The following is a 19827-nucleotide window of genomic DNA, read 5'->3' as shown; positions in this document are numbered from 1 at the left end:
GAAAAAATGGGAAGAGGACGCTTTGTATAAGCACCAAAAGTCAGACTCTGATCTCTTTACAGTGGCAGTAGTTTGTGGCAGTGCCACCAACGCCCACATGTTTGTCTGGATTCTCAACAACATAGATGCTCCAGCTGCTTGCTGAGTATGTAGTACGCTCTGTCAGTTTTGTTAATGTCACTTGTGTTTAAGGCTTTTTTAAATTGAATAACAGCATAGCAATGATAGGACCAACGCTTAAAAAATGTGACCTTTTGGTGAAGCTCAAAAAAAAGCTTGAAAGAGCATCAGACCCTTTCCAGAGCAGAGCCTTGGCTGGAAGAAAACAAGAGTATCTTCAGTCATTCTCTGCACCTGATAGAGGTGAAAAAGGGTGGAGGGGGGTATTGCCATAGCTGGACCAGAGAGCACAGGAAGGGATTATGTGCCAAGGCAATCTTGGCTTCAGTCTGAATCTTTCTCCCTTTTAACCTTTTTCAGAGTATGGTGGCAAGTGGAAACTGCTCCATTATTTTGCCCAGAACTTCTTTGCACCACTGCTGCCTGTGGCCTATGAAGACAAAAGTGTGTTGTACATTTACGGTGTCTCAGATCTTCATGTGGATCACAAGCTGACTTTGAGGGTAAGTGACACCTCTCTCACCACCCTTATGTCCCTCTTGCAAAAATGTGAGAAACTGAATGAGCACATCTTTGTATAGACAAGCTTCAGTAAGTCCATGCTTATACACAATAAGGTGAAATTCTTGTCTTTAATCTTGGGGCAACACTATCCTTTATCATAGTAGTGTGTACTCCTTCACAGAACAAGGAATTAATTGCCTTGCTTATAGCCTGTAGATAGAGGCCTGAAATTAAGTGTTCTGTTGAAATCTTAAAGGGATTGATGGTTAAATAGAACAAAGTGTGAAAAATGGTACCTCACTACTTAACAAAACTGTTCCCTGGGTGTTAGAGCTAGATTAACTGACTAAGAGCGGGGAAAAAAATGATTGTACCATTGCTTGCCAGTACTCAAACTACACTGCTTTGGGAAAAAGAACTGGATTATTTTCTGAGAGATCAACAGAACAGCTAGGTGTACTTTAATTGCAAGGTCACCTATGTAATGTCACCATTTTACAGTTGATGCCTTAACCGTTTTCTGATAATGCTATAGAAACTGTTAGGATTTCTTAGGCAGTATTTGAGCTGCTGAGTTGAGCTGCTGTCCTGTAGAACACAGTCTTGCTTCTCAATTTGTTACATTTTGTTGCTGTTAATCATATGGCAACCAGACCTGAAATGAATTTAGGGGACGTTTTGCATATAAGATATAATTCCTGACATAAAGGACATTCTGTGTGAAAAGGCTGGAAAAATAGACTTGGAGACCTGGAATGACTCACTAGTCACTTTGAAACTAGTAGCGTGAGTATGTCAATTCCTAGTTCGCTGCTCTGTCTGGTGGGGTGCCATGAATTTTCAGATTTATGAGGTTATTTATAATAATATATAATATAGAAAATGGTTTCAGTTTCTGGATGGTCAGTTCGTAGAGCAGAACTGCACTTAATGAAATTGTTTCTTTCTGGTCTGAGTTGTTTTAACAGGTTTAAATTCAGATTTTCTGATAATGCGAGAGAAGCATTGACAGTAGGGTGGTTCCGATGAATACTGTATTTCGCACTTCAAGAAAATTTGGAATTTAAAACTTTTGAAAGGAGTTAAGATCTGTTCCTGGCTGCAGACCCCTCTTAAGGTCAAAATAACCTAAATTGTATGAAGCGATAGAATGCTGCAATTGTCATTAAGTACCTATCTTCCAAATTATGCTGCTTTTTTTTTTTTTTTATTCTTAAAACATAAGGGTGCATTCGTAATGCATGGATGATCTCTGGGAATGTGTATTTTACTGTATTAATATAATTCCCATAATTCCTTTTAAGATGATGCAGCTTGCTTCTGTTTAATAGTGATTGTGCAGAAACTCTAGGGGTTACATCAGATAACACTAAGAAATATCAAGAAAATCCTTTGTTTGACTTTTTTTTAATCAGGGAGGGGAGGAAAAAGAGTCAACAAATTAGTCACTCACTAATTCCATTTCCCAGCACTCCCTTGGTGGGAATTGGCAACCCCCTCCTCTCAAGGAGCCTGGAGAAAACAAAAAGCCTTGCAGATCAAGAACAACAAGAGATCCAGACTGAAATGGACTTCTTGTTAGGTGTATATAATCAATTGTTTAAATCTTTGTGGAGTTTCTTGCTAGGTAGAAATCAGGTGGTACTGTCAGGAGAACATCTCTTGCAATGAGCAATCCAAAACTTAGGATGCTGGGTTGTTTTCACAGTGTAACTTTTCTTCTAAGCTTTGTGCTCTCTCAACATGCTTGATAGGTCGTTGTGCACACCTGGAGTTCTTTGGAGCCAGTATGCACCCTTGCCAAAGAAGGTGTGACTGTTAAAGCACAAAGTGCTGTCCCCATCTACAAGGAGTCCATAGATGACTTGCTGGAAAGATGCAGAAATTGTACCAGGAAAAGCTGCGTTATTACTTTCTGTCTTGTGGGAGAAGGTGGGCTCCAGAGTCCTACGAACCATCACTTCCTTTCATCGCTAAAGGATGCTGTAGGATTGGAAAAGAGCCATTTTAGTGTAAGCATCAGTCATGCTAAATTACTGTATTTGGTCTTGCTAATCTTACTGTTTTGAGTTGTTTGCCTGCTATGCAGTGACCGATTCCACATAATGTTCTTTCTCTGTGGGTGTTGCAATTCTAGTTTCCGTGCTGAGTTCAAAATCAGACTTTTTTTTTTTTCTTCTGTGTCATTATATGTGTATCTAAATAACACTGGTGGGTTTTTTTCCATGGGATTTCTTTTGTGTTTTGTTTTAAATAATGAAGTCTCCATTTCATTTGTTTTGATTGTCTTTCACCCGACTGCTGCAGCATTGCTCCTTTCATTCTTTTTGTCCCTAGATAGTGAATAGCATCATGGCAAGTGTTTCGACTTGCAGACAGTACTGTATGTCAGTACTGGGTGGTGCTAGTTCGGCTGAGTGAGGAGTGCATTATTGTCAGCAGTATTTCCTCTTGAAGTGCTCAAACTCTCAGATCAGTGTATCATTGCTAACATGCAATATTGCATGCTCCTTTCCTCCTTCTGCAAATTCCTGCCCTCCAGCTAAGGGTTCTCATTTGCATAATAGTGATTATTTCTTAATATCTGGCAAGTGTGTCAGTCTTCTAAACAGGCACAAAAAGCATCAGTGTTGTATAACACTCTAATTTGGTCCATTTGCTGCTTTTCCCTAGATTTCTTCCACTCCTAGCAAGCGAGCTCTATATATAGAGAGCAAGCATGGTCTCTGAGTGTGTGTGTACACACACATTTTGTTCAGCCTCACTTCTTAGCGGGTAAATCTTATTGCAAAATTCTTAATCAGCAGATTGGCAGAGTGGGGGACCTGTGTGTTCTCACATTTGGCTTCCAAACTGCAGCTTTGCTCTTTTGAGCTAAACCAAACAAGGGGAAATAGAGATCTTTAATCTTTTTGAATCTGGACCAGCATAATTGCTTTACAAAAAGAAAATGGGCCAGATTTTCCCCTCTTATCTCTTTCATGGCAGCATGGTCTGCCTCCTGAGTATATAAAGGAAAGAAATCAGCCTGTTTTTATTTTTTTCAGCTGATGGCACAATCTGGAGTCTGAGTCATGCTGGGTTTTTTTGTGGATGACATCATCAATAATAAAAGCTCTGCAACTGGAGCCTCGTTGGGAAATTTCACTCCTTTTTCCCATGGCTGTGCTGTCTCTGCAGTGCTAACTAATAAGGATAGCTAGCAAGCATAAGTGCAAAGTGGTTATTTTAAGAAAGTATGCAGCTGTGATTTAAAAAATTATTCTGTTTTGTGAGAAGCTGGTGCTTCTATACGTAGTTACTAATAAACTAACTAGACTTTCAAATACATTCAAATACAAATGCATAGCACTACTCTTCATAGCATTGCTTTTAAAAAACATGAAGACTTTAGTGTTTCTTCAGAAAACACAACATATAAAGGATTTGTGCTTTTTCTTAAAAATGAATAGCATTGTCTTTCTTGTAAGTGGGGACATGTTTAGTGCACTTAACATAATTTGTCTGCTTTTTATACATAGTTAATTGGTATTTGAAAATGATGTAGCATATTTCATGATGGTGGATGGGGAGTGCTGCATGAAAATGCATCCTGGTTGTGCTTTTAAGCCCCTCTGAGATTAACTACTGATAGAACTTAATATAAAACATTATACCTTGTCCTGATACTTCACAACATAGCTGCCTTCTAAATGTAGTGTAAGGACTTCAGTGCCGTGTTCCACTGAGATGAGATGACCTCCTGTGTTACTGTGATTTTTACCATCTTTTGCTTCTGTGTATTTCTATTACCAATTTAATCGGAAAGGCCAGCTACATTAGTAGCTGTGAATTTATAGGTTGAGTGAAGTATGTTGGTGAAAGGACAAATCTCTTTCACTGCAGTAAGTATAGGATACCACTACTAGGTACAAGTCAGATTACCATTTATTCACTTATTTTCATAAGAAGATGGTAAGAGTAATAACACTTCACGGCATTTTTCCACAATCTGTAGTATTCTGTAGGAGAGCTGTTTGGAGTTTTTGCATGATTCTCACAAATGAATCCTGTTGGTTTGACCTTTTGTTCCAGAAGAGGTTTCCAGAAGAGAATAGTAATTTTGATCAAATGTGGTTGTTCAGTCTGTTTTACTGACATTAAGGTCCTTCCCAGTTTGTGTGTAACTGGGATCTTCTTTAAAAGGTTTATTTATTTATTTATTTATTTCTCTTTCAGGCCTCTGTATCCCAACAAGATGACATTTATATATTTGTTCTTCAGACCACTGCAATTGCTCCTTTTGTTTCTCTGGATGTAGGGAGTATAAAAGGCAGATTTAGTGATAATGGTTTCCTCATGACTGAACAGAAGAAAGTGGTTGTGTTTTATCCTTGGGAACCTACCGGTGTTGAAGAACTAGAAAAGTCACTAACCTTGACCTCTCTGGTGGACGTTGTCTGAGGATACTTCCTTTCCTTCTAGATAAGGAGTGAAACAGGAGGAGGAAAAAAAAATTAGAAGAATTTAACTAAAGTTGAAGTGATGTACAAATTGAGCTGCCTGTCTGTTCCTGTCATGTGTGCATTTAAAATGCTGGTTCAATGTAAAGATGCTAACAGCAAAACTTGCATATAATTTATGCAGTGTATTGAAAGTAAGGTTTTCTCAGGTAACAGGAAAAATATATCCCATGTGTAAAATGGGAGGGTGAGTCAGGGCAAGAGAGCTAGTCCGAGTTCTTCAATTCACATGAGATTGGAGTTGTGAATTCATCCTAAGAGGGAGCAAAAACATGCACCTCTAGACTATGGTTGTAAAAATCCATGTTTTTTCCAGTTTCACTATGCCGTAAGTGGAAATTCATCTTAGGATAACAGCAAGGTATGCTGGGGGCAAGGGAAAGGGCAGGGAATGAAGCTGGGACCACCTCCACAGGTATGCCCTCACTTGGAGTGATTTGATCTTACCTGCGCCCAAACAGGGAGAGCGCTAGTCCTACCCTTTCAGACAGATGGCTGTCACTCTGTCAGGTGTCCTGCCTGCCTTCTACAAAGTAGGCTTCCAAATAGACATGCAACCTGGGCTGTCTACTCAGACATCAGGCAGATCTGTTCCCCCTTCTGAAAGGGGAATTGAGTATGAGACTTGTTTTCGTCTCTCTTTTCACGCAACATGAGCAATAACCTTGAGAGCTCTGCTTCTATCTTTGACTATTCCCAGAGAGCTGCAGGTGCAGCCACAAACCTTTTGCTGCTGCATGGAATCCTGCATAATGTGGCACAGTATGAGATATTCCTGGCTGTGGGAGAAGGAATGGGAAGAAGAGTTGACCAAAGGTGCAAAGAGAAAGGAGTCAGTACAGAGAAGAAATGGTCACGTGAGAGGACCACAGAGTTACAAGTGACTGCTTTTTCCTTAGTAGATTGTGTTGGGTTGGTGTGTAGCAGGGGAGGGAGCTACAGCAGTGGCCCCTGTGAGAAGCTTCTTGAAGCTCCCCCAGATCCAAGTTAGACCCACCTCTGGCCAAGGTCAAGCCAATTAGTGACAGTGGCTGCACCTCTGTAATAACGTATTTAAGAAGGGGAACCTGGGAGGAGGACGAGTGTGACGGAAATACCTATGCAAACACTGAGGTCACTTGAAGGAGGGGGGGGGGGGGAGGGGGCGGAGGTGTGCCAGAGCAGAGACTCCCCTGCAGCCCATGGTGAGAGGGCAGGGCCGCCCCCACGTGCCACCCATGGAGGTCACCAGTGGAGCAGATGCCAACCTGCAGCCCGTGGAGGACCCCACACCGGAGCAGGTGGCTGTGCCTGAAGAAACCTGGGATTCTGTGGGAAGCCCACGGTGGAGCAGTCTGTTGCTGGGGGGACTGCTGCCCACGGCAGGGACCCATGCTGAAGCAGTTCATGAAGAGCTGCAGCCCTGTGGGAAGGACTCACGTTGGAGAAGTTCATGGAGGACTGTCTCCCATGGGAGGGACCCCAAGCTGGAGCAGGGGAAGAGTGTGAGGAGTCCTCCCCCTGAGGAGGAAGGAGCAGCAGAAACACAGGTGATGGACTGACTGCAACCCCCATCCCTGCCCCCCTGCACTGCTGGGGTGGAGGAGCTAGAGAAATTGGGAGCTGAGCTTGGGAAAAAAGGAGGGGTGGGGGGAAGGTGTTTTTAAGATGTGGTTGTATTTCTCACTCTTCTACTCTATTTGATTGGCAAATTAAGTGTTGGTGCTGTTCAAACTAAATTGATGTTCTTTTTTACTTCCCCAATGGAGTCTGTCTTTTGCCTGTGACCATAATGGGTGAGTCATCCCCCTCGTCCTTATCTTGATTCCTGAGCCTTTTGTTTTATTTTCTCCTTCCCATCCCTGAGGGGGAGGGACTGAGTGAGTGTCTGCATGGTATGCAGTTGTCCTCTGGGCTTGAAACACAACATAGATGCATAGTGCAGGGGCTGCTGTTCTCACTCAGACATTGCTGCACAGATGTTCTGTTACCTTCCAGCATCCCTCGAGAGTGGCCCTGTGCCCCACACCACTCTTCCTCTCTGTCCAGCAAAGGAAGACCTCAACTTCTTAATTTTGCTTCTTTGTGTGTGAGTTCCCCATAGAAGACACTGTTGACTCATGATTAGATCTGGTGCCACATTGAACTCCTTAGTCTATGGAAAGTAATAGTGCTTCACCTTCTGTCTCTGAGTAAGTTTTGAAAATGTTTCCGTTTCCCATAGAAATGTCTCACTTTGGCATTTGATACAAAGAAAATAAGCTTGCTTCTGCATGGAGGGCTGCTGTAGCCTGTGGAGCTGAAAGCCTGAGGGTTTGGCTGTCAGGAAATCCAGGCCACCAAGCCGTGCTGTGGGCAGATTGCTAAACATTTGGCTTGTCTGTCAGATGTGGTTTGAAATGCAGCTGGGGTCTTGCTGGGGTTCCACAGGGATCCTCTCACAGTTTTCTTGCAAAACACCTAGCGGAATCAGCACTTTACAATAGAAGGTGTTTGAACAAGCTCTACTGGTGATGTCCGTCTTCATCATAAAAGCACCACGTGGGTGATGGTTGGTGTGTGGAGAGAGTGCCTGCGTGTTCCATTGGTCAGTTAGAGAACTTGGAACTGGGGGTTGTTTTCTTGCAGTGGTCACAGTTGTAATGGGCAAAGAAATGACCATATTGACAGATGCTTGGCAATGTCTGGTGCTTTTTGAATTGGGCGTTAAGCAAAACTGACATCCTCCTGAGCAAGAGGAAAAACTTAAAGATGAAAGGGAAATGATAAATGGAAGTTGCTTAGAAATGCTTTATTAGGTCACCAAAACAACTAACTGTAGTTGCATAGGAGGGCTTTTCTGATTCAAAACTTGCCTTAGTTGAAAGAAAACATGAAAGCAATCAAAATATATATGTGTATGTGCCATTGTTCATAGGTTATGTAAAATAAATAGGGAAAATGATAGTCATGAATAAACCTTAACAGTTAGAAAATGCAGACATTGATAAAGGAATTTAAAAGTTATCCAAGAGGCATCCTGGGCCAACAATACAAGAAAAATCCTTTAGTTTTTTCAGTGTCCTGGAATCAAAGCAGCAATAGAGTCAATATAAGGTAAGGATGAAAAAATATGGAGAAAATATGGAATAAATATGATTAATAAATATTGTTGCATTGTATTAGAAAAAGGGTGGGTTGATTGATGTCTTTCTTTTACACTAGAAATGTCTCTTCCAGGAACATCTAGGCCAATTTTCAAAATTGCACTTAATAGTGTTAAATAAATAAAACTTCAGCAGAATTACTTGTTTCAAAGACAATGAAGAGGACTATCTGGAGGTTGATGATGTTTGTTCTTAGTGCATCTCAGAACATGAGTGAAGTTTCAGAGGTGTAGAAAAGAGCTTTCGGATTGCTAGAAGCCATAAACCATGAATTTGGACAACAGTGACCTTGTTTAGCCTGTGATGAATTTTGGGCAAAATCATGAAAGAAATTATGTAGTACATAATCAATCATTGATGAAGTGGCTATGCAGCTAATGCCTGTCAGCACTATTATGCAGAAGAACATTCTTTTATAAAATGGTTGTTGGTGGGGTTTTTTGCTGTTACTTTCTGCAGTTACCAGACAGGCATAAAAAGGTTCGGACAATTTTTAAATTATTTTTGAAGGTCAGAAGCTCCCTAAAGAGTGAGTCCATTCTTTCTCACTGGAAAGCTTTAATTCGGCACTAGGTGCTGTTATGAAAGATTAGCAATTGCTTAAGCCAAATGCTTGAGCTCAAAACAGAATTTAATGGGGGAGGTTCACTTCCATTATTGTCTTAATATCCTTAATATGTTCTTTTGGTTTCCTGCTGTTGTAGTAGGTATGTATTTATAGATGCTATTTTCTTCTCTCCCCTGTGCAGCAGTGGCTCTAACATGTCCCTTGGTTAACCATTTCCCCTTGGTACTTTTGCCGTTGCATAGTGTGCTCCACTTGGTTACATTGTTCTGCCTTTGTCTCAGATCAGGGCAAAGATAGAAATGCAGCAGTGAAGAGATCTCGGAGTATCCATCACTCCTACCTGTAGCCGTCTGAGTGTCGCTGCAGCTACTGGGCAGCACCTGTATTGCCAGTTGTATCTGATGGGCTGGGGATCAGCAGCAGGAGCATTAGGAAGAGCATTTGGTAAGTGTCATGGTGCTTGTCCTCAGTGTCATTAAATTGTTAGTAGCAACAGTAGAGGGGAATGGCCTCATCAGTATTCTTTCAGGGTTCAGCCTTGCAATGTTTTGTTCGAGGGATCACTGGGTTTGCTTGTGCGAATGGCCTTTTGTTTGCTTCTGGGCTCCTCTGGGCTGTTCTCCACAGATGGCAGAAGCAGCAGTCGAGTTCCCCGCAGCAGGAGCCATGACAGATGCCCTTCCAGAACAGAACTTGAGAGCAGGTTCTGGAAGAAAGTTGTATGGCATTGGCTAATTTGTTGTCCTAAAACTGGTCTCTGGCAGAGATTTGGCTCTGAACCATTCAGGACCTGCAGAGAGCATTTTGAGCTTTAGAGGGCACCTCTTTGTTGGTACTTTCTGCCACACGAGGAAGACTGACTTTGCTCCAGTTCAGCACTTCCTTGGAAGCTTTTCCAAGTTCTTCTACATCTTTTCCAGGAAAGATGCATATGAATGAATCTAAAGTTCCTCTCTAAGTAAGTGTTCATAGCTCTTTGTCAGTCTTTGCTGTTACCTGCCGTTTGCATACCTTGGGGCCCGGACAGTTCTGCCTTGGAGGCATGTCTGTCTTCAGTACTTTTCCTTCTATCAGTCCCCTTCTGTTTTTGGAGGTGTGTAGCAGAGACCACTTCAGTGACTTGTAGCAGTGTCAGGTGCAGAGGAACAGGGCAGTGAGTTTCTTATTCTCAGTAAAGGACAGTTTGGTTTTGTAGCTTACAAGCCAGCCTTTACGTTGTCAGAATCGCAGTTTTCTTTCCTACCCTCTGAGGGGTAAGTTGAGTCATCCAGGAACTTGCGGTTTGAATGTTTAAGGACATGTTCCAGTCAAAGAATTGGGTTTGCATAATTCTGCTTTCCAGTCAGATGTTACAAGATAGCAAAATGAAAGCCCCAATTTAGTTTAATTAGAGTGGAAAAACAAAACTTAAGTGAAAAATACAGAACCTTAAAATTACTTGGTTTTGTCCCTGCCAATATTGAGGAAAGGCCATGTTACTGTAGGAAGTGGAGTCAGTTAGTAAAGACCTGTAAATGACAGTTTTGATTATTAGTGTGCATTATAGCCAAAATAAATGTGTCTTTGGTCTAGGCCACTACAGCAAAGGAAACATGCTGCAGCAGGAGGGGAGACAACACCCTGGGGGCTAGTCAGGAGGAAGGTGGTGGGTCTGCTTGCTTGCCAAGACCTATTCTTGGGGGTCTGCTTTGGGAAGTTGAATTTGAGATTTCTTCATGGGTTCTCTGAGTGTAAAGTGGTTCAGTATTGCTCTTTCTTTGCATAATTTTTTTACTCCGTGGCTGGCTGGGGACCTGGTTGACTCTGCTGAGGGGAATGGCTGTGGTTGAAAGGACTTTACCCTTGCGTATTAGAATCACTGGCCTGTGGATTGAGCCAGGCTCTATGGCCCAGTGAGGAGTTAAGTAGTCTAGAACAGGAGCTCTAAATAAGAATGAGAGCTGTCTGTTGAGCTGGTGGCCTGGTGGGGAAGCATGCCATTGTCAGATGCAGGAGCTGAAACTTTTGATCCTTTATTACAGTGGTGAAAACTCAAAACCTTAAACACTGGCCTGTGATACCCTTTGCGAACATTGTCATTGCCAGGCTTTTCCAGCCTTGCAGCCTCTCCCTCTTCTCTTGTTGTAGCAGTCCTCCTTTGCCTGTTGTAAATAAGCTAGACAGTAATACTCTGCATGCTGGCCCTGTGATTCTGTCTTTCCAACTAGCATGTGATGTACCAGGATTTAAGCATTTGGCACTGCAGGCTTCAGCTCACTTCTCCAGCTGTAAAGGAGTGATGGTGTGAGCCAGCCCTCAGGTGGTTTCCTGTGAAAGAAAGAGTGGGAAGCTTTATCTCTTCTGAAGACTTGTTCCATGGTACTGGTAAGATGGTAGGAACTTGTAGTTGGGCTGCCCAGCCTGATCACTGGTGAGGAGCTGAGGATAGGAGAGGACCTTCCGTGATGAAGCAGGCCCAGTGTTTAGGACAGTGACGTGGTTTGTGTATCTAGCCATCCGCTACCCATCTGGGAGTGCCCTCACTACAGCTTTTGGTTTGTACTGTAGCCCAACGTAGAGTTTCTTGCCTGGGATGCTGAAAACAAGAAGATAGTGAGGTGGTTGCACATCTGAAAGAGAAGTGAGGCATTAGTCATGCTCCTGTCTTTCTGGCAAATGTCACTGTATTAGCTAGAGCAGAGAACATGATACTGCTGTGTGCATGAGCACATGTGTGTGGACTCAGCTGGAACGTTGGCAAGTGCTGCTGCAGGCCACGGGTTAACTGGTGTTAAGTCAGTCACAAGTGTTTGCCCTTGCAGTGCGTAATGAAGTCCACTGACCTCCTAGTGCTCCTCTGTATTGTGAAAATAGCGAGGGTGAATGGATGGGTGAAAAATTTCTGTAGCAGTTACTTTTAAATGAGTCCATGGGGAAACCTTTACAGGCTCTAAGCAGCGCATCAGGCTGCTTCACAGCCCTGACTACAGAAAGGCAACTCCTGCGTAATTAACCTGTGCTGTCTTTTGCTTGTAGCTGTAGGAATCTTTTGAAGCCAGCAAAAGTTCAGACCACGCCTTTGGCAGTTACTCCAGAACTGTTCTACTGTAAGAGAAGATCGTGTCCTCCAGAAGAGCTGAAAGCTGTGGATGGTGGGTGAGTATTGACCATTGCACCTGAGCTAACACATGGGCACTACCATTCCTGTCACTTAGCTGGAGGGAGGGAGGAGGGTTGCTTTTCTTCCTTAAATGTAGGAAAACAGCATTTCACTTGCCCAGAAAAGGGAGGAAAGACACTTCATACACCACCACATGCAGACAAGATTCTTGTCCTTCCTGCAGTCACAAAATCGCTGAATGTTGCGTAGAACTTCCCACTACCACACTGGTTTTCAAGTTTGTAAATACCTCCCAAGATGGCACTAGAAACTTACAGCTGTGGCAGCAAATCTAAAATCAAGAGCAGTTTAACTTTCTGAATAATCCTTTTTACATCAAATGTAGGGAAGATCTCTTGTGTTCTGTTGTCACAACTTACTTTTGCTGCATTCCACAAGTTTCTTGTGTTTATTACTGCAGTGCAGTAGCAAAATAATGTAGCAAGTTCTAATTACTTCAAGTGCAGATTAAGTTTAGAATTTTTTCAGATTTTGATCCTCACTGTAATTAATTTAAAATTTAATACTGAACTTGACAGAGGATGCCCAAAGGTTACACCTCTATATTCCAGGAAAAAAAAAGAGCTTCATTAGATAAGCTTTCTTACTTTAATATTGATCCATTTGAATATTTCAAGTGTTTCCAGATAAATCTGTGCAGTCCCTGTCAAAGTGACAGGAAGCGTGAGTAGCACTCAGGAGGACAAACCCATGAAATCAGCTTTTAAGGATCAGTTTGAGGCTGCTGGTTGATGCTTTTTGACCACATCTCCAGTCTCAGTGCTTTAATTGCTAATGGAAATACGCACCAGGCTTCCTGCAGCATGATGCAGCGCATTAGAAAAGCCCACTGTGGCGTGGGCCTAGTCAGTACTTCTGTGCATCCAGCCACTGTGCAGATGCCCCACTCTTAAGTGCTTGACAGCTTGCTGGGCAAGTTTTACTAAAACTTCTAATGGAAAAAACTTAACTCCTGAAATGCCATTCTTGCTGTTTGTGCATGTATCTTAAAAAAACCCCAACTTAGTCCTAACTTTAGAGAATTTAGTGAGTAATAATGCTTCTCTGTTTTGTTTCCTTAGAGGTAATATGGAATAGAGTGGGGACAATACCCTCTGCTACCAGGTGTAGTGAGGTGTACATTGCTGATATACTGTGCTGAATGAAAACGTAAGACTGAGTTACATCATTACAACTATCTTTTTAGCTGTTAAGTGAGAGAGGTTTCTCTCTATAAGCCAGGTTTAGACAGGAGCTCTCAGGCAGTTGAATTCCTGCAGGACTGTTTATTCCATCACACTTGTGAAATAGGAGTAGCACCTCTTTTCTGGGCAAGGAGGCATTAGGATAGATCTGTGTCTGAGATGAGCAGATAGGATGATGAGACACATAAATATATCCTGATAGTTACATCTGCTTTAAATGTTTCTGTTGAGACTTGTCTGCATTGCTTACGCTTTTTCTTGCTAAGCCCGGTTCCTCTGTATGTGCCTTCATCCTCATACTGGCAAGGAGCCTGGCTGCCTCACAAGAGTGTGCCCTGTACAGGATGACCAGTTACTAGTAACAAAGGTAAAGAAGAAAGAGTAAAGCTGCGGGTGTTAGCATTTTCTTTTAATTGAACTGCTTGAGGTAAACACTAGGCTCTCAACAGGTTTGCTCTGCCAGATGAGAACTACCCAAGAAGACACAAATGGCTCCTACTAGATGTCATGCTGCTTTCTGTAGTGTGTCCTACACTAGCTGGTGTGTTCTACCTCCTACTCTCACCTAGTTCTCACAAACTGTGTGCTATGCCTGCAACACCTACTTAAGATGCTAAGGGTTAATGCAGATAGGAAAAGTTGTCCTATGATGTATGTGACTCAACTGTAAGAACAGTGTTCCTGTTTGAATTAATAAGACTATTTTAAAATTAATATTCTTCTATTTCTAAACAAAAAGGGAAAAAGAAAAAAAAGAAGGACCAAAGCCTCTTTTGTTAAACAGAGTGAAACTGAGATGCTGCAAGGAAAGAAGCTGCCAGACTGCCATGTAAAGCAGTTGAATTCACAGGGCCTAGGGGAGATGTCCCGCTGTTCATTGCAGGATCACTAACCTGATGAATAGCTATTATGCAGCATTTGGTCATGAAATGCTTAAGGAAATACAGGCCCAGGTGTCTTCTGGTGGTTTAAAAGCAGAGCTGGTCAGAAATAAGGCTAAAAGGTATGAATCACCAGCCAGGATGCCCTGGTGACCTGCAGGATTGTAGAAACCTCAGTAGAAGTCTCTGCCAGCCCCCTGAGCTGTTCTGGAAATTCTGAGGCAGGAGCAGGTGTGTTTGACTCAGCGAGCAGCTCTGCTAGGGCTCAGAAAGCTCCTCAGCCCCGGAATATGCGAACCTCTCCCTCTTTCTGTTACAGCTGGAATGCAAAGAGACTACTGGACAAGTACATTAATTGACCAAAAACCTGTATGCCTTTGACACTGCAGATGTAGGTTACACATACAGTAACTGAAAGAAGGAACGGCGTTTTTACTATTACGCATCTTGTTTCTCTGGAAATAATTAATATACTTGGTAATTCAGCTGGATATAGAATTATTTCACAAGCTTGGGTTTTTTTCATTGGTTTAATTCATTACAGCAACTACTGCTCTAAACTAACAATTCTCAAGGCTTATCTTGATTCGTTTTCTCAGGAGTGACACCCAGGTTACTGAAGACTGAGCTGAGCCAAGAACAACACTGTCAACCTCCAGCTTTGTGCCAAGAAAAGTGGCTACAAGGGAGTGACAATGGTGTGATGCTGCTCTTTGCTTTTTCATCATGAAATCCAATACCTGTTCTGTATTGTTAGTAGGGCCAACATTTGTAACAGTTACACTCGCCATCTCAGAATTCACATGCAACAAGAAGAAATACAGCTCAGGAACACAGTTAGAGAAGTTTCTCGACAGCCCAAGGAAGAACTGTCTCATCAGAGTTTTGCTGAGATGCTAAATAGTTGGTTTCGGTGTAAATGATTCTCTGCTGCCATAATTATGAGAACTAAAAGAGACCTTGAGTTGGAGGCTTTAGTTCCAAAGCACAGGCAAAGCACAGCTGCTCAGCACTGCTGACACTCCTAGTCTCCCACCATAAGAGATACTTAAAGACAGGTGGCTTGCAACCCTTTATTTATTTTAGTACTTGGAAATCAACATGATCTTGTACCTTAAACTGAAATAAATCTTCAGTGTAGACAAAAGATTTCATTTTGGGTTTTTATTATAAAAGTAAAATAAAAATAAGCATTTAAAAAGCACATTTTTTTTAAAAAGGAACAGATATTAAAAAAACTATTTACAAATAGGAAAATGCCAAACTTGAAAAATTTTTTGAATAAGAGGCACCAAAGTTAAGTTTAAATACATTATTTGAAATATACACAATTCTCTTTTTAGGATTCTCTTTTCTCTCTGAGTTGTCATTGTTGTGATTAAAGTCATGGATTTTCTTTGCCAGCTATTTTATGAGCCTTTTTCTTGCAACTGTGCTGCAAAAATTATGAAGAGAGCAGCTAGAAACTGTATCCTTTGATTGCTCTGTGTGCCTTACCTCTTTTTATTAAATGAGTTGGTACGCATTAACAAGGAGTGACTTTCATCTACAAAACAAAATCCTCAGAAACCAGAAAAGCTCCTTCAGTCATTCACAGTGTCCAGTCCTGTGTATTACTGTGGCAGCAGAGCCCTGGTTACCGTATATGGCTTGTAAATGAAGAACATTAAATGTACTTGAGGAAGAAAGCAATGGCTGGGAGTCACATGCTGAAGCTGCTGTTGGTTCAGGTTGTGTGTGGTTCCTCCAGCGCGCTTTTGGTTGTGAATTCACTTCCCTCGGAGCAGGATGACAGCGATGTAATTTGAAATGTCACATTTGTTCCTGTAACTGCACATTGCTAATTGAATATTACTAGTTGGCTATATAATTGCTCTGCACTGAATTGTCACGTCCATAGCCCAGGGTCATTTTGCTAAGTGTTACTGATGACTTGCTGTTCAGAGAGTCTGAATAAGTAAAGCTCAGTTTGCGCAAGGAGGTCTCCACACCGCTGTCACACATGCTTTCATTGTCTTGAAATTTGCTGTTATAAAGCTCACCTGAGGGAGAAAGAAAAAGGAAATGTATTATCATTTGTGTTGTTTTCAGGAAAGCTTAAGGAATACAAACCAATAGGGTTAAAGCTCTTCTACAGGAAAATAACTCTAACTTTAGATATTATAATAGGAAAAGCTGTACTGAACATTTTCAGTTGACCAAAGCATGGGATGTGATGTGCTGCTGGCAGTGATCAACGGCAGCTGGAGCTTGGATGGGACGAGAAGCCTGGAGCTCTGCTGATACTCATGCTCTCACTGCACTAGTCAGGACTCTGCCCGAGTGTGGTAGTAGCAGGGCAAAAGGTTCTTTGGTTCTTTTTAGGATGAGCCTCTGAAAACTTTCTCATGTTATTTCACTTACAGATTTCTTTGAGAGAAATATTTGAACAATTTTCATCTAATAAGTGAGCCTGAGATACGAAGAAGTCAGCAGCAGCTGTTGTCTTTGCAAGATCCACAGAAGGAGTGTCTGACTGCAAGAGAGCAGTATCCAAGTTAAAGGTATGATGTGGGCTCACTGTGACTAGAACAGTGGTTGGCATACTACAGTTCAGTATTATTTTTGTAAACAACCATCTTAAAATAAATGATGTGATGCAGTCCATTCATGCTGCAAAGCAGCTGAACCCCTCTTACCCTTCCAGATTAATCTAAAGAGGCAATATGCGTACAACCACATTTTTGGATAATTGTGAAAGTTCATTCCATGACTGAACAGTTTTGTACAGAGATCTGGCAATGTTGGACCAAGATGGAGTTAGGGTGGCGTTTCTTTTTTCTTTCCAGAAATATCTACAGTATTCTCACAAAGGGTCTAAGTTTCCACAGTAGGGTGCTGGCAGCATTACTGGTGCTTGAACAGGGCATTGGGGGAAAAACAAAGGTTTTTGTTACTTAACGTGGCCAGACAGTGACTGAACATCCCTGCTGACTTACTACTGCCTTCTCACAACCTCTGTTTTTCTGTTAGTAGAGTCCCCTGCCCAAAACCACCATAGGACCTCCATGGCTGAAGATGGTCAAAACTCAACTGGACATGACACAGGCAACCTCTTGTAACATTACATTGGCCCTGCTCTGAGGAGGCAGTTGGACAGCATGACTGCTGGAGGTCCCCTGTAACCTACACCATCCCCGAATTCTCTGCCTACAGAACACTGGGCCATTTTGGAGTGCCACACATTGGAGAAGGAGGAATTTAATACCAAAGTCTCACTGAGAAGTTTATGATAAACACAAAACATTTTTGTTTATCCAGATGTGAGAGGGAAAAAAGTCAAAAGGTAATGGCACTTGTACAGGCCTGGGAGATCACTGCCTACTTTATCTTTTAAAACTTATCCCCAGTACATCCAAGGAGTTACCATCAGTAAGTGGCAGATGTCTGCTTTTAGAAAAGGGAGGCAGTGCGCTCAGTACTGTAATGCAGGGGTACCGAGGCAAATGGTCCATTTTTCTCCTCCCTTTTAGGCCTAGCAAATGCCGATGATGAGAAAGTTGAGCTGCAGTAAAGTATTTCTGAAACAGGTAGACAGCTCGGGCAAGGTGTGTAAGAAGCTTTGCAATCTCTCAGCAGTCCAAGGCCGCAAGGGAGAATGGAAAAAACATCTTAAATAAAGCTTTTGATGTTTTGCTGTCAATTTTACCTGTCTCTCCATTTGCAAAGGTGGGTGGTGATGACAACAGAAGAGCTTTTGCTGTATTGTCCTCCAGATGAGACAGGCTTTGTGAGACGGGTAGTGCTTTCTGAATGACTTCAATGGCTTCTGTGTGACCCATCTGTCTCAAAGCAGCGATCAGCTCTTGAACTGTGCCACCAGAAACCTAAGAGAGAAGACACCAGATGGCTCCAGGCTGGGTACAACCAAAGGGCCGCACTGTCTCACCAAGGAGGAGGACAATGTTCTCTACACATCTGAGTGTTCTTTATAATTTGTTATGGCCACATTACCTCGTAGTTATCTAGCAGGGTTTTTGATGGGGAAGGGCTCAACCTGAAGGCATTATTAAGTATGCCAAGACCCAGTTTTTGTGCTAGAGTGGACCAGTTTTTGTTTGGATCTGGCAATTCCAATAGTTTGTAAAGCTGCATCTTGAAATTTTCATTCAGGTCTCTCAAGTGTCCTGGGGAACAGAGAAATATGTTAGTTTATTATTTATAGAAATCATGCACCTGTTAATTTCTAAGCACAAAGCCAAATTAAAGAGTATATTGTAGTGTCTGTCAATCCCAGTGTTTACTAATGTATTGCTGTAACAGTGAGAGTGTACTCCATGTTCTTCGGACCTACCTCTTAACAGAGTCATGCTCATTCTACGACTGAGAGCGTGGGAGGTACCTCTTCTCCCCCCCCGTTTCAGTTACAAGCTATTGCAAGGCAATGTCTTCTGCAAGTACACTTTCAGTACTCAATTACTAGAGGGATATTGTCAAGTCGTCTTTATAGATGTTACCTTGTGTCAGTAAGTCTTCTGAAACCACTGCTGACTCGTAGGGTTTGCCATTTAGTATGTCATACACCTAAGAGAATACATTAAAGTCAGTATTTAGCAGAAACCTCGTTAGTGTCCATTATCTCAACAAGTTTCAGTAATATTGTATAAAGCCCTAATTCCGTCTGTAAATGGGCAATTTTTTCTGTCCCACGATCAGTACGACTAAAGATACTGTAGAAGGCCTGTGCAAAGCTTGAGGGAGAAATCTTGAGAAGTTAATCTCCCCTGCTCTTTAGCTATGTCATCTGGCAACTGTTTTCAAGACACAGAGGAAGTCTTTGGAGTAAGTAAGGGCAGTAGCAGCGGCTAAGTGAGGAGTTACTGCCTGTCTGCAACTAGTCACTTAAAACAAAGCCTGGGTTAGATTTTCACCTAAGGCTGGTACCACTCCCCAGCTCCCTGTGATTAGAGATGCTGACTGCTGGTACCTTACACTCACACTAAACCAACTGCAAATAATCAGCTACTAAAGCAGGGACCATGCAGCCTAATCACTGGGCAGGACACCAGAGTACATTTCCCCTACACACAAAGTCTGCAGTTCTGAAGAACGTGCAGCACAGAAACCCGAGTATGGGCCTTCAAACCCAAGCTGCCCAACCAGCTAAATACTTTTCCATATTGAAGACTGTAGCGCAACTATTTCAAGAAGTACCTGGTCATTCCTGTTCCATAGAAGTAGTCTGTTAAGTGGAACTTTCTTCCGATGCTATTTCATGGGGTTTTTTTGTAGATGAATTAGTTTAATTTTTGATGGCAAATTAGTAGCTTGTCGCCACTGAAATAACTGTGGATGCAGTGAAAGGAGTTGGCTGAGAGCACTGAACTATCATTTATTATTAAAACCCCAGACCACATACCTCACAGTTGGCCGCCATATCCAGTGGTGTCGTTCCAGGCACAATCCCTTCGTCATCATCTTCATCATCTTTCACATCATCTAGATCAAACAATGGCTCAAAGTTCTCAATGTGCGGATTTGCACCTGGAAAACAAGTGTGCAAATAAACTCCTAAGAAAAGGCTTCAAGTTGCTTTTCAACAATAGAATATATATTTTAAGTAAGTTATGAATGGCAAATCTGCTAATTTTGCTATGCAAGCTAAATTACATTTTCTATTAAATCAGCAAATAGCTTTTTTTATCAACTTGAAGTTAAATGCTGTCACATCTCTGTATAATACTACTCTTCATTGTAAAGAGGGAAAAAATGACAGGCAGAGTGTTAGGGCCCAAAGAGCAAGC

General features: G+C 42.1%; 2 protein-coding genes across 18 annotated transcripts in view; one reads left to right on the top strand and one right to left on the bottom strand.

Moving 5' to 3' along the window:
* MANBA (mannosidase beta) overlaps nt 1-17726 on the top strand; it is an 80495-nt gene extending 62769 nt beyond the window's left edge. For 8 of the 12 annotated variants that reach the window (XM_074866837.1, XM_074866843.1, XM_074866842.1 and 5 more), the window contains 3 exons: nt 481-623; nt 2379-2636; nt 4843-5161. In XM_074866837.1, coding sequence (XP_074722938.1) covers nt 481-623; nt 2379-2636; nt 4843-5067 — 626 coding nt within the window. In that variant the 3' untranslated portion in view covers nt 5068-5161. Of the gene's footprint in view, nt 1-62; nt 146-480; nt 624-2378; nt 2637-4842; nt 5162-9100; nt 9264-9583; nt 9778-11026; nt 11184-11834; nt 11955-14643; nt 14745-16449; nt 16588-17056 lie in introns of those variants that run through there. The other 4 variants (XR_012628752.1, XR_012628753.1, XM_074866836.1 and 1 more) reach the window with 4 other exon arrangements.
* Nucleotides 15194-19827, bottom strand: part of NFKB1 (nuclear factor kappa B subunit 1) — a 60842-nt gene continuing 56208 nt past the window's right edge. For all 6 annotated transcript variants that reach the window (XM_074866834.1, XM_074866831.1, XM_074866829.1 and 3 more), the window contains 5 exons: nt 19443-19567; nt 18541-18607; nt 18038-18210; nt 17733-17910; nt 15194-16086 (listed from right to left, as the gene is read on the bottom strand). In XM_074866834.1, the coding sequence (XP_074722935.1) occupies nt 15899-16086; nt 17733-17910; nt 18038-18210; nt 18541-18607; nt 19443-19567 (731 nt within the window). In that variant the 3' untranslated portion in view covers nt 15194-15898. The remainder of the gene's footprint in view (nt 16087-17732; nt 17911-18037; nt 18211-18540; nt 18608-19442; nt 19568-19827) is intronic.

The sequence above is a fragment of the Strix uralensis genome, chromosome 4, assembly GCF_047716275.1.
Source record: "Strix uralensis isolate ZFMK-TIS-50842 chromosome 4, bStrUra1, whole genome shotgun sequence".
Lineage (NCBI taxonomy): Eukaryota > Metazoa > Chordata > Aves > Strigiformes > Strigidae > Strix > Strix uralensis.
Note: the sequence above shows the minus strand (reverse complement) of the source record. Positions and strands in the feature narration are given on the sequence as shown.